The 13,955-nt window shown below is 46.7% G+C and overlaps 1 protein-coding gene across 2 annotated transcripts in view; it reads right to left on the bottom strand.

Annotated features, from left to right (window-relative positions):
- Positions 1 to 5,516: 5,516 nt before the first annotated feature.
- Positions 5,517 to 13,955, bottom strand: part of Tfcp2l1 (transcription factor CP2 like 1) — a 57,256-nt gene continuing 48,817 nt past the window's right edge. Inside the window, exon 15 of one of the 2 annotated variants that reach the window (XM_076941027.1) lies at positions 5,517 to 13,037. In XM_076941027.1, the coding sequence (XP_076797142.1) occupies positions 12,994 to 13,037 (44 nt within the window). In that variant the 3' untranslated portion in view covers positions 5,517 to 12,993. Of the gene's footprint in view, positions 13,041 to 13,955 lie in introns of both variants that reach the window. The other variant, XM_034513409.2, reaches the window with a different exon arrangement.

Below are 13,955 nucleotides of genomic sequence, written 5' to 3'. Positions count from 1 at the left end.
AGGCCAGAGGAGGACTTCAGGCGTCTGACATCATTGATCCCCAGCTGGTTCCTTTGAGACAGTGTCTCTTCCCAAATCTAGAGCCAGGCTAGAAGCCAGAAAACCCCAGCAACCCACTTGTCTCTGCCCCCCCCTGCCCCCCCTCTAGCACTGGGGTTACATGCATGTGCTCATAGTCACACCTAGGCTTTTACATGTGTGTTCTAGGGATGTAAACACAGGGCCTCATGTCTCCACAATGATCACTCTTACGGAGCCATCTCCCCGCTTGCTTCCTCTTGTCTTTACTGAACATCTTGTCTGGCTCTGTTCCAGGCAGCTGCAACACAGAGGGTAAGAAAGAAAGGCCCACATCCCACTGGATGGCATCCTAATCCATGGGCCAGTGACAGACACAACCCTCTGTGGCATTATGAAACAGATTCAGAGGACTGACAGGGCATAAGGGATGGTGTGGGACTGCTTCTTGAGGGAATAGAGAGGCTTTCTTTGCTCACTAAATTGCTGGAAGCCATTCATTCACGCTGTGGGCTGTCGAGTTGACTCAGAGAGAAAGTACTTGCTGCTCTAACCTGAGAACCTGGGCTTGAATCCCAAGTACCTATGTTAGGTGCCAGGCAGTGCCCAGGTAGAGTCCCAGAGCTGGGAAGATGAAATCAGATCTCTGGGGCTTGATGGCCAGCAAGGCCAACCTAGCTGACTCTAGGTTCATTTCTTTGAGAGGCCCTCTCTCAAAGAAATGTGGAGAGCATTAGAGGAAGGCACCCATTGTAAAGCTCTGCTTGCCCTCTACATGTGCATGCATGGGCATGCATACCTGCACACACAAATGTATACACATGGGAACAACACAGGCATACACACTGTGTGGCCCAGGTTGGCCTGGAAACTCATGATCCTCCTGCCTCAGTGCTATGATTACAGGCTTGAGTCACACATGGGGGGGGGGGGCGGGGCAGAGAATGAATGGAATGTGATAAGACCTTAAAAAGCCATCTGTGTAGACACCCAGGTGAGGCCCCAGCTTCTAGAATTCTCAGTCCCCTTAAGTAGGGACAGTAGAGAAATTACACCCACCTTGGCCTGGAAGTAAGAGTGTATGGCTGGTAGAGATGGGTGAGGCCCCCCGAAGGAGGGTGCCTAGCGTCCCATTCACACCTGTACCAGGAAGGTGATGCAAGGGAAGCCAGAACTACCCTAGCTCTCAGGAATAGCACTCCAGCCGGACACACCCCAAGGGCAGGTCCTTCAGCAGAATGGCACATTTAGTTTATTGCTTGTCCCCCCCTTTTCTGTCAGCTCCCCATTGTGCAATGGAATTCATATGCAGAAAAGTACAAAACAGCACAGCTCAGTGACTTAGCACAAAGCCTCACGGTTGTCACCCAGGCCAGAAATAGACACCTTTGTGTTCCCACCAGGCACTAGCCTCTCTCATGGCCCCTCCCTCCCAGAGAAAGCCTCCCTTGTAACTTTGGGGTAGTAAGACCTACCTTGCCCATCTACCTGGTGTCACCATGACTCCTTAGGTACCCACTTTGTGGGCCTTCTGCTGTGTGTAGAGAGTGACAGAGAATACCATTGATGGATCAGTGGTTAAAAGCACAGGCTGCCTCTCCCAGAGGACCCAGGTTTAATTTCTAGCACCCACATGGCAGCCCACAACTGTCTGTAATTCCAGTTCCAGTTGATCCCACACCCTTCTACAGATATACAAGTGGGCAAAACACCAATTCACATAAAATTTTAATAATAATGATGATGATGATGATGATGATGATGATGATGATGATGATGATGATGATGATAAATTAAGAAAAGGAAAGCAGGCTAGTGAGCCCTGGGAAAGGAAGACATCAAAAGGGATGGCCCAGAAGCCAGCAACGTGGTTCCACAGATAAAGCCGCTTTCTGCCAAGCTTAAAGTGCCGAGTTTGACTCCCAGAACCAAAATGATGGAAGGCAAGAACTGCTGCCATGAATGTCCCTCCGACTTCCACACACACATAATGCAGCAGGTATGTGCACATCCCCACATATCAAACAAACAAACAGCCAACAAGGGTCACTGAAGAAAAGGTGCTGGGCCACGAGGCTCAGGACCTTCTTATAGGTGATTTTCACAGCACAGACCTCGTCCACATTTGAGTGTGGCAGGCTTTTCTCCCAGTGACTGCTGTATGAAGCCCAGCTCAGCTGAGGAAGGGCTTCTAGTCTTTTTTCTAACCGGCTTCAGGATAATCTTGATGAGCTTTTTCCAATCTCTACTCTCCTGCCACACGGTGATGATTTGGACGACACCCCACTGGCTTCCAGAGCAAGGAAGCACTTAGCGGTGCGTTGTGTATGACATACAGGGAACAGTTTACAGGGCTGAGGAGATAGAACATTTGCCTGGCACGCTCGTCCCCCCACCCCCACCCCCAGCACCACATAAACTGAGTGAGGTATGCACTCGGGGTGGAGACAGGATCACAAGTTCAAGATCAAATGGTGTTTGAGGTCAGCCTGGGCTACAAGGAGAAGGTGGCTCAGCCTATACACCTTATGTGTGGGTACCTGACTTCTTTGTTTCCTTCCAGTGGGCCTCAGTTTTCCCCAGCAGCAGCAGGAACCACAGACATTAGACTAGCTCTGAGTCCTCACACAGTCCTGAGGGTTTTTTTTTTTTTTTTTCTGAAGGCCTCAGAGCACCCTGCCTTCCAAAGCCCCCCTGAGTTGCTCCCCTAAGGAGGGGTTGAAAGGGTGAATCTACATGATTCCCTACGGCATGCCCCTCCAGGTTTGCAGTCAGTCAGGCTGAAATCCCACCACAGTAACATTACTCTGTCACATAGGAGCTTCGACCTTCAGCCCTGCCTGACAGTGGGCCTCTGTGTACCCAGCCCTGGCTGTCCCACACCGCCCTTCTCTGTTTTGTACACAAACATGGCCCTTGGGGCTTTGGAAGCTGCAGGCTCACTCTGTCTTTCCACCAACAATGAACTTTTTTTCTTAAAGGTGACAGCGTATGCTTGAGTTAGCCACACAAGTAGGGGCCTTGGAAAGATTCTGCACGTAGGAGACAGTCACTCTCTCTATTCATGTCTCCATTATAGTGCCTGGTACCCCACACTGTGGCGCAAGAGGACCACTGGTTGAAAAAGAACATGAATGAATTACAGATGAACAGCCCCTAAAGATCAACCAGTTCATCTTTTCTTCTCACCCCCACGATGCACCCCACCCCAGCTGCCCTGGACCAGGTATGGGCTCCTCAAGGAAGAGTTGCCTTGGTTTTGGTTGTTGCTTTGAACAGAGTCTCAGGTAATCTAGGTTGGCCTTGAACTCTCCATGTAGCCGACAATGAACACTAATGTCTGATCCTCTTGCCCTTTCCTCCCAAATTCTGGGGTCATAGGTATGTATTATCATGTCTGGTTTATGCAATGCTGAGGATGAAAATCAGGGCTTCCAGCAGGCTAGGCAAACGTTTTACCAACTAGACCATACTCCAGTCTCAGCCTTCTTTTGTAAAAAAATAAAAGCCGGTTATGGAGCCTAAATAGGGGTGCTATAAACCTTGGTACCAGGTTCAGAATCCAGCCAGGCAGAACCGGTGTGGGCAACATTGAATTTTCATTTTTTTCTTTCCCACTCCATTCTCACATGTGCATATGTGTGGGCATTTGTACATGTTCATGTGTACGGTGGTGTGTGTATGTGTATGGTATGTTTGTACATATTTGTAAAGGCCAGAGGTCAATGCTGAGGGTCCTACTCTATCATTATTTTCCTAATTTGTTGTTTGAGACAAGGTGTAGCCCTGGCTGTCCTGGAACTCACTTGGTATGTAGACCAGCTGGCCTCAGAGTCACAGAGATCCTCCTGCCTCTCTGACTTCCTATATCAAGTGCTAGGGTAAAAGGCATATGCCACCAGGCTCAGCTTGCCTAACTTATTTAAACAGTATCCCTCACTGAATTCAGAGCTCATTAATTGAACTAGCCAGCACTCCAGGGACCTGCCTGTCTCCATTTCCTCAGTGCTGGCTTTAACCTATCCATCTATCCATCTATCCATCTATCCATCTATCCATCTATCCATCTATCCATCTATCCATCCATCCATCCATCCATCCATCCATCCATCCATCCATCCATCCACCTACCTACCTACCTACCTACCTACCTACCTATCTATCTATCTATCTATCTATCTATCTATCTATCTATCTATCTAAATAAATAAATAAATAAATAAATAAATAAATTTTAAAATTTAAAGTTTGGGTTCTAATGCTCAAATGGCAGATACTCTATTGAAGAGTTATGTCCTGATCCCTAGGAAGAGAGGTTTCCTAGACCTCTGAGAATAACCCCAGTCAGATTGGGAACCCCAGGTGAAATGTGCCAGAGCTAAAAAAATATATCTTCATGTGTCAGTCTGAAGCAGAAATTAACAGTCTTCATTTTAAAATTCATAATTACAATAAAATCGCAGGCTTAAGATTTAATAAGAAAAGAGGACATGCCATGGTGTCTAAGCTAGGCCTTCCTACCCTAGCTCTGCAAGTCCTACACTTCTCTGGGAGGGAAAATACCCCTGTGTCAGGACATGGAGGAGGGCGGCAGCAGGAAATCACAGGCCTTTCCAGTCATCAGCAGGAGGCACCAGCAATGTCAACATAGGTCTAGGTCCAGGAGGTACCAGAGAGAGGTGTGCTGAGGCCAAACCTTAGACATCAGAGGTTTGTAGGGTCCACAGAAGAGGTGACTCTGCAGGGACCCAGGGTGAGCATAATTTTTTTTTTTTGAGACAATATCTCATTTTAAGTAAGCCTGGCCTCAATCTTGGTGTATAGCCAGGGATGACCTTGAACTTCTGATCCTCTTGCCTCTACTCCTTACTGCTGAAATTACAGGTGTTCAGGAAATTTAGAAGTTTCAGGTCATCCTTACTACATGGAGAGTTTAAGTTTGGAACCTTAAGCAGTACTGATGTCTAACAGTTTCTACCTCTGGCTGCAGAATTAAACAGAATACCATTTTTTTTTTTAACTTCTGAATTTTTATATTTGTACTTAATCAAGAGCGACCTTCGGAGGAATCTGCAGAGCAGTGTCATTCACCATGGTCACGGGTGGGAGTCGTCTGTGTTCCTTGAGAGTGAACAGACACATACATACATGGTCCAGCCACACAGCTGAGTATCCCTAAGCTTTGAAAAGAGGAGACCCTAAACCATGCTGTAACTCAATCTCCTACACAAGACATATACTGAATTTCACTTTAAATGAAGCCCCTCATTTTTAGATTGACACAAAGTAGGTGGTAGCTGCAAAGGGCTGGTGGGAGGGACTGGGGAGCCATGTTTAATGGCTGCGGGGTTTCAGTTCTGCAAGAAAGAACTCCACAGAGGATGCTTAGGGCGGCATGCATGTGTACCTAATGCCACTGAGCTGCGTCCCCCAATACTCCACAACAGTGACATCATTTGTTCAGTAAACAAAGCAACTTGAGGCCCCAGCCACGTGGGTTTAGTACAAATGGTTTTATTTGCATTCTGACCCAGCACAGAGCTCACATACAGATTTCTCATTTACAAGTGCAAAATATGCTTTTTTTTTTTTTCAGGTACAAAAACAACATAGCATTATGACAATGTGGGTTTCCATGGTCCCCTTCCCCATGACCTGCCATACACATTCGACCAATCTGGACTACCCCAAAAAAATCACCCACCACCTTTAGAAAAAAAATCACCCCACCCAGAGAAAGAAGGTAGGTGAGAAAACCTCAAGAAAGAATCACTTCAAAGCATGAAAGTAATGAAACCTTAACCCAGCAGGAAGAGATAGGTCAGTGCATGAAACCGTCCCCTTTGCTTGTCTCTAATACTGGACCCACAAAGCTCTCTCCAGTAGTACGGTCAGCTGAGTGACAGAGCAACAGGGCAGCCATGTAGGAAGGAGCTTGTCCGTGTACCTAACAGATGCATGGGACCTGAACTGGATGCTAGATACTCAACCTGGCTCAGTCCACTGGAGGTTGCATATCCTAGATTTTTTTTTTTTTTAAAGCCTCTATCTGGGCAGGTTGAGGTCTTAAACTACCAATACGAACATACATAATACATTATCTTGGGGATGGGATTTATATCTAGACACAAGATCCACTTGTATTTCTGTATATGCTGTACACATGACCCAAGGGCAATTTTGTTTGTAGTGTATCCATGTTTTGAATGTGACCTGTCAACTTGCTGTAGTTTAAGGACCCAGTCTGTCCCTCACTTTTCAATGGTTTGTTTCCCCAGCTAGAAACCTGGGCAGAGGGCTGGGGGGAAACTTAATGAGAAGCAGGTCAAAGTGGAACATAGGAGAGGCAGGTTTAGAGTGGCCTACAGATGATAAGACAAGCCATGAAAGATGAACATTGCTGAGGAACACAACTCTCTGCCCACCAAGAACTGTAGAAATCTGGGTCCAGGGACAGCAGGAAGCTGCCCAGCAATCACAACCACACAGGAAGTATCCAGCGTATATGAAGAAGAATCTGCACACTCCAGAGATGCCAAGCCAACAGGAGTTTAGTCTAAAGGCACCTGCTGAAATCAGTCTGTCCTTTCCAGGACAGGTTCTGGTAGGAGGCTCTGGCCGCTGCCACCCCCTACAGTTCTGCAGCCCATAAATACAGCACAAAAGTCCTTTCTTCTATCAAACCCTGGCCAGGGGACCAGGGCAAAGGCCGAGCAGGGTTCCAGGTAGCAGGGAGCATTTGAGGAAGAGACCTCTGTACTCTCTCTGTCTCATGGAAAGGCTGGGCATAGTCCCTGGGAGCCAAGTGAGGATCAGAACTTTCCAGAAGTCAGACACACAGAAGGCAAAGAACTCTCCAGACGTCTCTGAATACCTCTGAATACACAGACTTCTCCTAAGTTTATGCAGAATGCTTTGTTAAGACAGCCCTTAGTGCTTGTGAGTGCTTTAAATAATCCTAAGGAGAGAGAAGGCAACTGAGCTTAGGGCCAGCTCAAGACACCTGCCTCACATGTGTGAGGCTGTGGGTTCTGGGTTTGTTCTCTATCACTGCCAAATAAGACAATAAAATACAAAAAATACATATATATAAAAAGGAGGAGTTGAGGACTAAATATTTCAGTATTTAAGGGCCAAGAGGTAAAATTATGTATGCTGGCACGAGAGAAAACAATTTCTTAATAATAGCCTAGACTAGCCTCAAACTCAGTCACCCTGCTTCCAATCCCCAGTTGCAGCACTGCCCTGAGTACTCGGATTACAGGTTTGCACCACCACACCCAGCTCTCCACAACGTATTATTGGTTTTATGAAAGTAGGGATAGAACTCAGAGCCTTGCTCATGGTTGGCAAGTGCTCTGCCATTGTGCCACACCCCAGTCCTGCATGATTTAACACAAGCAATCCAAAATATAATAATTTACTGTAATTTTTGATGGCAAGGCTATCATTCCCCAAACTAGGTTCGAAGATAATGTTCTCTAATAACCAATTGATGGCAAGATCAGACAGACAGCACTGAGTTCAGTCCCTGCCTGCAAATATAAAGGGAACACTCTTTGGAAGGAAGGGAACACAGACGTCTTCACTCCAGTCCTTAGAAAGAACAGCCTGAAGGCCCAGGCTAGATACAGACCCTTTACAGCAATACCTGGAGGGGTTCAGAGACTCTTCTGTGAGCCTAGTGAGACTGAGGAGCAGCTAAGTAGAGCCGACCTTGGGAAGGGAGTCTGGGTGCTTCCCAGGGTCTCACTGTTTCTTGGGCCCAGTACTCTTGTCTTCAGAGGACAAAGAGACAGGAAGAGGAAAGAGAAAAGAACATTCCATACTGGCCAAGAAAACTAGCTCGGATGACAGCATCCAGCAGCTCATCACTCTGAGGTCCACACCTACACAATCACACTCACCTAGCTGCAGTCAGGGAAGGCCTGGGGCTTGGTGACCAGGCGTCCACTAGGGTTGACATGCAGCAGCACTGGTGGCACTGTGCATACTGAGGACAATCAAAGGTCACCTGTCTACCACATGACTTTGAAGAAAGGGAAACAGTGGTCAAGTTTTCCCGCAGCTCAGATTCACCTACTGACTACAGTTTCCAGGTTCTCAGGTCTCCAAGTCAATGCTTCTTGTTTTCGGGGGTAGTTCTGGAGTTCAAACACAGGGACACTCTATCAATGGGTTATACTGTTCACCTTGTATTAAAGGGAGACAGTCATTCATGATGCAGCCTGGGACCCTTGACTTTTGGTTCTGTTCCTCCAGTGTACCTAAGGCAGTGACTATATTCAATTCCCCTTGCCCCCAACAACCTCAACTTTCCACTGACAACAGCTAAAGAGTCTTTCTATTTCTTCCACTGATGTGTTAATGATTTTCAGAACTTCAGTCACTTGGGCCAGCCCCTGAAGCAACACTGGACTTAGGAACTGGTGACGTGCTTATGGGTTCTAGCCTTTTCCCGGTTAATAGCTCTCAAGGGGCTCCAGGCAGACTGGGTAAGAGGTCACTAGGGCAATGTCTGACCTTTTCTAGACCCCCACAATAACTAATCTTGATAGTCAACTTGATGGGACTTAGTATCACCATGGAAACAAACCTCTGGCTATGTCTGCCAGGGGGTTTCTTTTCTATTCTTTTAATTCACTCAGCAAGAGCAAGAATGCATTCCTCCACTACCAAAAATTATTCAGTCAAGCACATCCAGAGTGCAAAAGATAAGCACTGCCCTGGAAAGACTACCTCCTTGATCCTGGTCTCCCCCTGCCAGGTAAGTGTGTGAGGAGTCTTCTAGATTAGTTACCTGAGGTGGGAAGACCTGCCCTAACATTTTATGGCTGAGGTTTTGCAGAGTAAAAACGTGTACTGGCAGTTTTGTGTGTCAACTTGTGTCACAGAGAAAGGAGCCTCCCTTGAGAAAATGCCTCCATGAGATCCAGCATTTATTTTCTCAATTAGTGATCAAGGGTGGGAGGACCCATTGTGGGTGGTGCTCTCCCTGGGCTGGTAGTCCTGGGTTCTATAAGGAAGCAAGCCAGTAAGTAACATCCCTCCATAGCCTCTGCATCGGCTCCTGCTTCCTGACAGGTTTGAACTCCTGTCCTGACTTCCTTTGGTGATGAACAGCAATGTGGAAGTATAAGCTGAGTAAACCCTTTCCTTCCCAACTTGCTTCTTGGTCATGATGTTTTTGTGCAGGAATACAAACCCTGACTAAGACAAAAGGAGATGGTAATATAAGCATTGTATCCATCTGTTTCTGCTTTGGGTTGTCCCATGCTCCAGCTGCCAAGACGTCTCAGCCATGACAGACTGGACCTTCAAACTGTGAGCCAGAAAGAAACCCTTGCTCCTGGTAACTTGTTGTCATATGTTTACTTGCAACAATGAGAAAAATAACTAATACAGGCCCCCAAACAAGACTTGGAACATCTCATGCCATCTGTTCTTTCTACACTGTGCCATCTTTGGCTCTCCAGTTAGATTCACTTTGGTATGAGAAAAAAAAAGTATCAGTTTAGTCTCTATTCCTGTGGCCCATGTAGAGCTATCACTTGACCAGGGGCCACAGAAAGCCTGATGGGCTGAAAGTCAGAGGTCCAAAGTCTAGTCTGGTTTCTCCTAGTACCTTGCAAATTATTCTAAGTGACTTGCCTGCCCCTCTATCCAAGCATAGAAACATTTGGGAAACATCTGGTTATGACCTTCCTCTAGAACTAGGAAGTGTTAGTGCCAGGAAAAATGGCAGAACAGAGGGTTATCACCCAGTCCTGCTGACAGAAAGAAAGAGAACATGGGGGAAAGTAGGGGGGCTGACTGTAAGAACAGGAGACACAAATGCAGACCAAGAAGGTACAAAGAACAAAATATCAGCAATGGTCCCACCATGCTCACAGAGATCCAGGAATTAGAGGTCTCCAACAAAAGGCTGCCTACAGAAGCTCCAGTCCTTTCAAAAAATTAAAGGTAAAGATAATCAGATACTCACATGTAAAAGGACAAAACTAGACTATCTCACTACATATCATATATGTAAAACTGTCTCAGATCAGATCAGAACTCATTGTAACAACTAAAACTTTAATCAAGTTCTAAGAAGGGGACAGGAGAGATGGCTCAGTAGTTAGGAGCACTGGCCGCTCTTCCAAAGGACCAAGGATCAATTTCCAGCACCCACATGGCAGCTCATACCCACTTGTAACTCCAGTTCCAAAGGATCTAACATTCTCACAGGGGTGTGTGTGTGTGTGTGTGTGTGTGTGTGTGTGTATATATCAATGTGTAAAATACTAATGCAATACAATGAAAACAAACTTTTTTTTTAATTCTAAGAAGAAAGCACAGATATTCCTGAGTTTGCATTAGGTCATGGTTTTTTAACATCCACATCAAAAACAGAAGCAATAGAAGGTAACTCAGGCATCACACACATTAAAATAATAATGATGACCATTGTTTCTGAGACTGGGTCTTACTATGTAGGCTGGGCTGGACTTGGGATCCTCAGTTGAGTACTGGGACTGCTGGTTCAGACCATCAAGCACAACCAATTTATAAACTTGTACACCCAAGGAACATCAACCATTAAGAGGGTAAAGACAGCCTACAGAATGGAGCACAATAAAGAAAAAAATGATAAAGGATTTGCACTTAGAATTTACCAACTTTTACAATTCAATGAAAAGACAGCCCAATTAAAAAAATGGGCAAAGAACCTGACCAGACATTTTCCCAAAGGTAGACAAATGGCCAATCAACGTGAAGAGACATTGAACATCATTAGCCAGAGATATGCACGACACCTGCAGGATATTGTAATAAAAAAAAGACAGCCCAACACTAGGGAGGTGGCTCCGCTGGTAGAGAGAGCTCTTGCCTAGCAAGAACAAAGCCCTGGTTCTATTCCAGCACGGCATAAACTAGGTGCGGAGGTACTTTTCTATATTCTTAGCACTTAGGAAGCAGAGGCAGGGGGATCAGAAGTTCAATTATCCTCTTCTACTTAGTGACTTTGAGGCCAGGCTGGACTACACAGAAGGGGGGGATGGAAGAAGAGGGGGAGGGAGACAGGCAAGAACGAGGTATCACAGCGCTTGCGGACGAGGAGGCAGAGAAATCAGAGCCATCCTCCACTGCTGGTGGCAATGCAAACAAACAGGTGTAGCCATGTGGGAAACATGGGGCAGTTCCTCAAGGAGGTGAAGTTACCTTTGAAGCTGTCCATTCTACCAGGCAGGTTCCCAGAATGAAACCCTGTCCACATGGGAGCCTGTGCCAATATATTCACAGCACCAACGTCTCAATAAAGCTGTCAACCCCGCCCACATGTCCCAAAAGACAAGGAACTGAGAGCCCAGCTTTGCTGTGAGGGTAGTTTCTCTGCCTGTAAAATAGTATTTGCCAAAACCTTTGGCAAATCTTCGAGCCTAAAAGGAACTTACCATGGCTCGAGGAAACTTGAGTTATGAAAGAGTTGGTTGAAGCTTCGGGTGGGCATAGATTCCTGACAAAATGAAGATGAATTCTTAAGTCTACCATAGCTACTGATCCTCAGATTCCCCCAAAGTTAAGAAAGGTGACTGACTCAACCATGCCAACAAAGACAAAGCACTAGCTATACACTTACAGTTGGGAAAACATAGAATCTTAAATGAGCACTGAAGAAAACACAGTGCTAACCACCCCGGGCCACGTGGCAAACAGCAATGGTTAGCGGAGGTTGTCTGAAAGAGGGATTCCCTAAGTCCCTCCTGTTGTAGTACCTGGCTGGTGCCCAGGGCCTCATACTTGCCAGGGAGATCTACTGAGACATACCCCAAACCAAGGTCTAGAAGGGATGGTTCAAGCCACTGGATCATGAAATCTTTACCTCTTAAGTACTTACTCAACAGGAAATGAGACTACACAGTAGAAGTCCAGGAGGAATCATTCTGTTCTCATCTCTCTCCACTGGTGAGGAAGCCACATGTCATCTCCTAGTCCATAGCATCTTTAACTACCAACTGTGAGAGGTCGCATGGGCAAAACGTGTGGCTTGAATGAGAAATGTGTCCCTAGGCTCATGTATTTAAACATGTGGTCCCAGTTGGTGATGTTGTCTGCTGAGGTTGTGGGACTTTTAGAGGACACAGTCTTGCTGGAGGATGTATATCACTGGGGATGGTGGGCCTTGAGGGCTTGCACCACTCCCTGTTCTCCCACTCTCTCTCTCTCTGTGCTTCCTATGTATATGAAAATGAGATCAACTAGCTTTCTGTTCTACCTTCCTCACCACAATAGTCTATCCCTACAAAACTCTAAGCCAAAACGAGCCCTTTCTTCATCAAGCTGCCTTTGTCAGAGTATCTTATCACAGAACAGAAAAGGAACTAATACACAATGGCCATGAGCGGCCACATAGGTACACCGTGTCATCTACCATGTCAATGCAGAGACTCTGAGCTTGAATGTAGCAGATCCTTAGATACAAGGCAACTGAGAAAGAAGTGGAAGGCACAATAAATAGCCCCAGTCCCACAGTTTATCCAAGAACAAGAGAGGCGTGGCTACCAGGGTCCTGAGAAGGGAAGCCAGTATTAGGAGGAGAGCTGTGTGTGGTGTCCCTGTGAGGTTGGCAGAGCTAGCCATGAAGACAATGACTGGAGAAGAAGGTGCAGGATCAGGGTGAGGCAAGAGAGTAGTCAGGATGAACTGATACAGCAAAGGAGCCTCCAACTACAGGGCCCAGGGTTAAGAGATGCACGCTCCCACTGTCTGCCTGGGAAACAGAACAAGAAACTGTTAAAAAGCTAAAAGCCAAGAAGAAAGGAGAAGGGGCTTTCTGTCCACCAGACTTTGTGTCCATGGTCATCTGTAGCTTTCCTGGTCTGGGCAGAATCCCTTCTGGTCTGAGCTTGTCAGGTGAGACAGCCGCTGACAGTGGCGCACCTTCTACAGCCAGAAATCCCTGGGGCGGGGACAGGCACAGGAACCTGCTGCTCAGAGTCCACACTTCAGGATGATGTGGTAGCCGTCATTGCTTTCTGCTGCAAGAGAAACACTGGGCATGGGTGTGTGTCACAGGAAGAGAGGTGGCACAGTGTGACTTAGGTGTCACAAAAGGCCTGTATTAAGACAAAGGCAAAACATCACTCAATAACTTCATAAGGAAGAGTCTGTTTACAGAAGCAGGGATTCCTACAAAGGTTTTGGCATCTGTCTTACACAATTAGTGTGTGTGTGTGTGTGTGTGTGTGTGTGTGTGTGTGTGTGTGTGTGTGCGTGTGCGCGTGTGTGTACTAGTGCAAAATCCAAAAGACAATCTCAGGTATCATTCCTTAGCAGTTGTCCACCTTGTGTTTTTGGGACAGGGTGTCTCATTGGTCTGGAGCTCAACAAGTAAGCTAGGCAGGCTGGCCAGTGAGGCCAGTGAGGCCAGTGAGGCCAGTGAGGCCAGTGAGGCCAGTGAGGCCGTCTCTATCTCACCAGGCAAGAACGGATTACAAGCACACACCACCAATGCCCAGCTTGAAAACAAAACAATAGCAAAACATGGCTTCTGAAGACTGAGCTGGAGGCTTTAGGCTTGCGAGGCAAGCACTGTATTGACTAAACAATCTTCCCAGGCACTCTGGTTCTTACAAAGAGCCTATTCTCCATAGCCCTAGGCCCAAGGAGGCTTTAGGCAAACTATGGCTTTCTGCACTGCAGTGACTCGGCTGAGAGGCCTGTAAGATCCATTGTTCGTTCTCTCTTTAGGACTTAAGGCCCAGTTGTCTAAGGTTTGGTCACCAGCTTATGCTAGGAAAGATAATGGAACCTTCAAGGGGTGGAGCCTAGTGGGAGATAGCACCTCCTCTTCTTTCACTTGCCAGCTGTACTGAAGGGAACAGAGCAGCTCACCACACTCACACCAAGTGCTGCCTTGCCACAGGGCCAAATGCAACAGGGCTCACTGGCCA

This window comes from Arvicanthis niloticus, chromosome 10 (genome assembly GCF_011762505.2).
Source record: "Arvicanthis niloticus isolate mArvNil1 chromosome 10, mArvNil1.pat.X, whole genome shotgun sequence".
Lineage (NCBI taxonomy): Eukaryota > Metazoa > Chordata > Mammalia > Rodentia > Muridae > Arvicanthis > Arvicanthis niloticus.
Note: the sequence above shows the minus strand (reverse complement) of the source record. Positions and strands in the feature narration are given on the sequence as shown.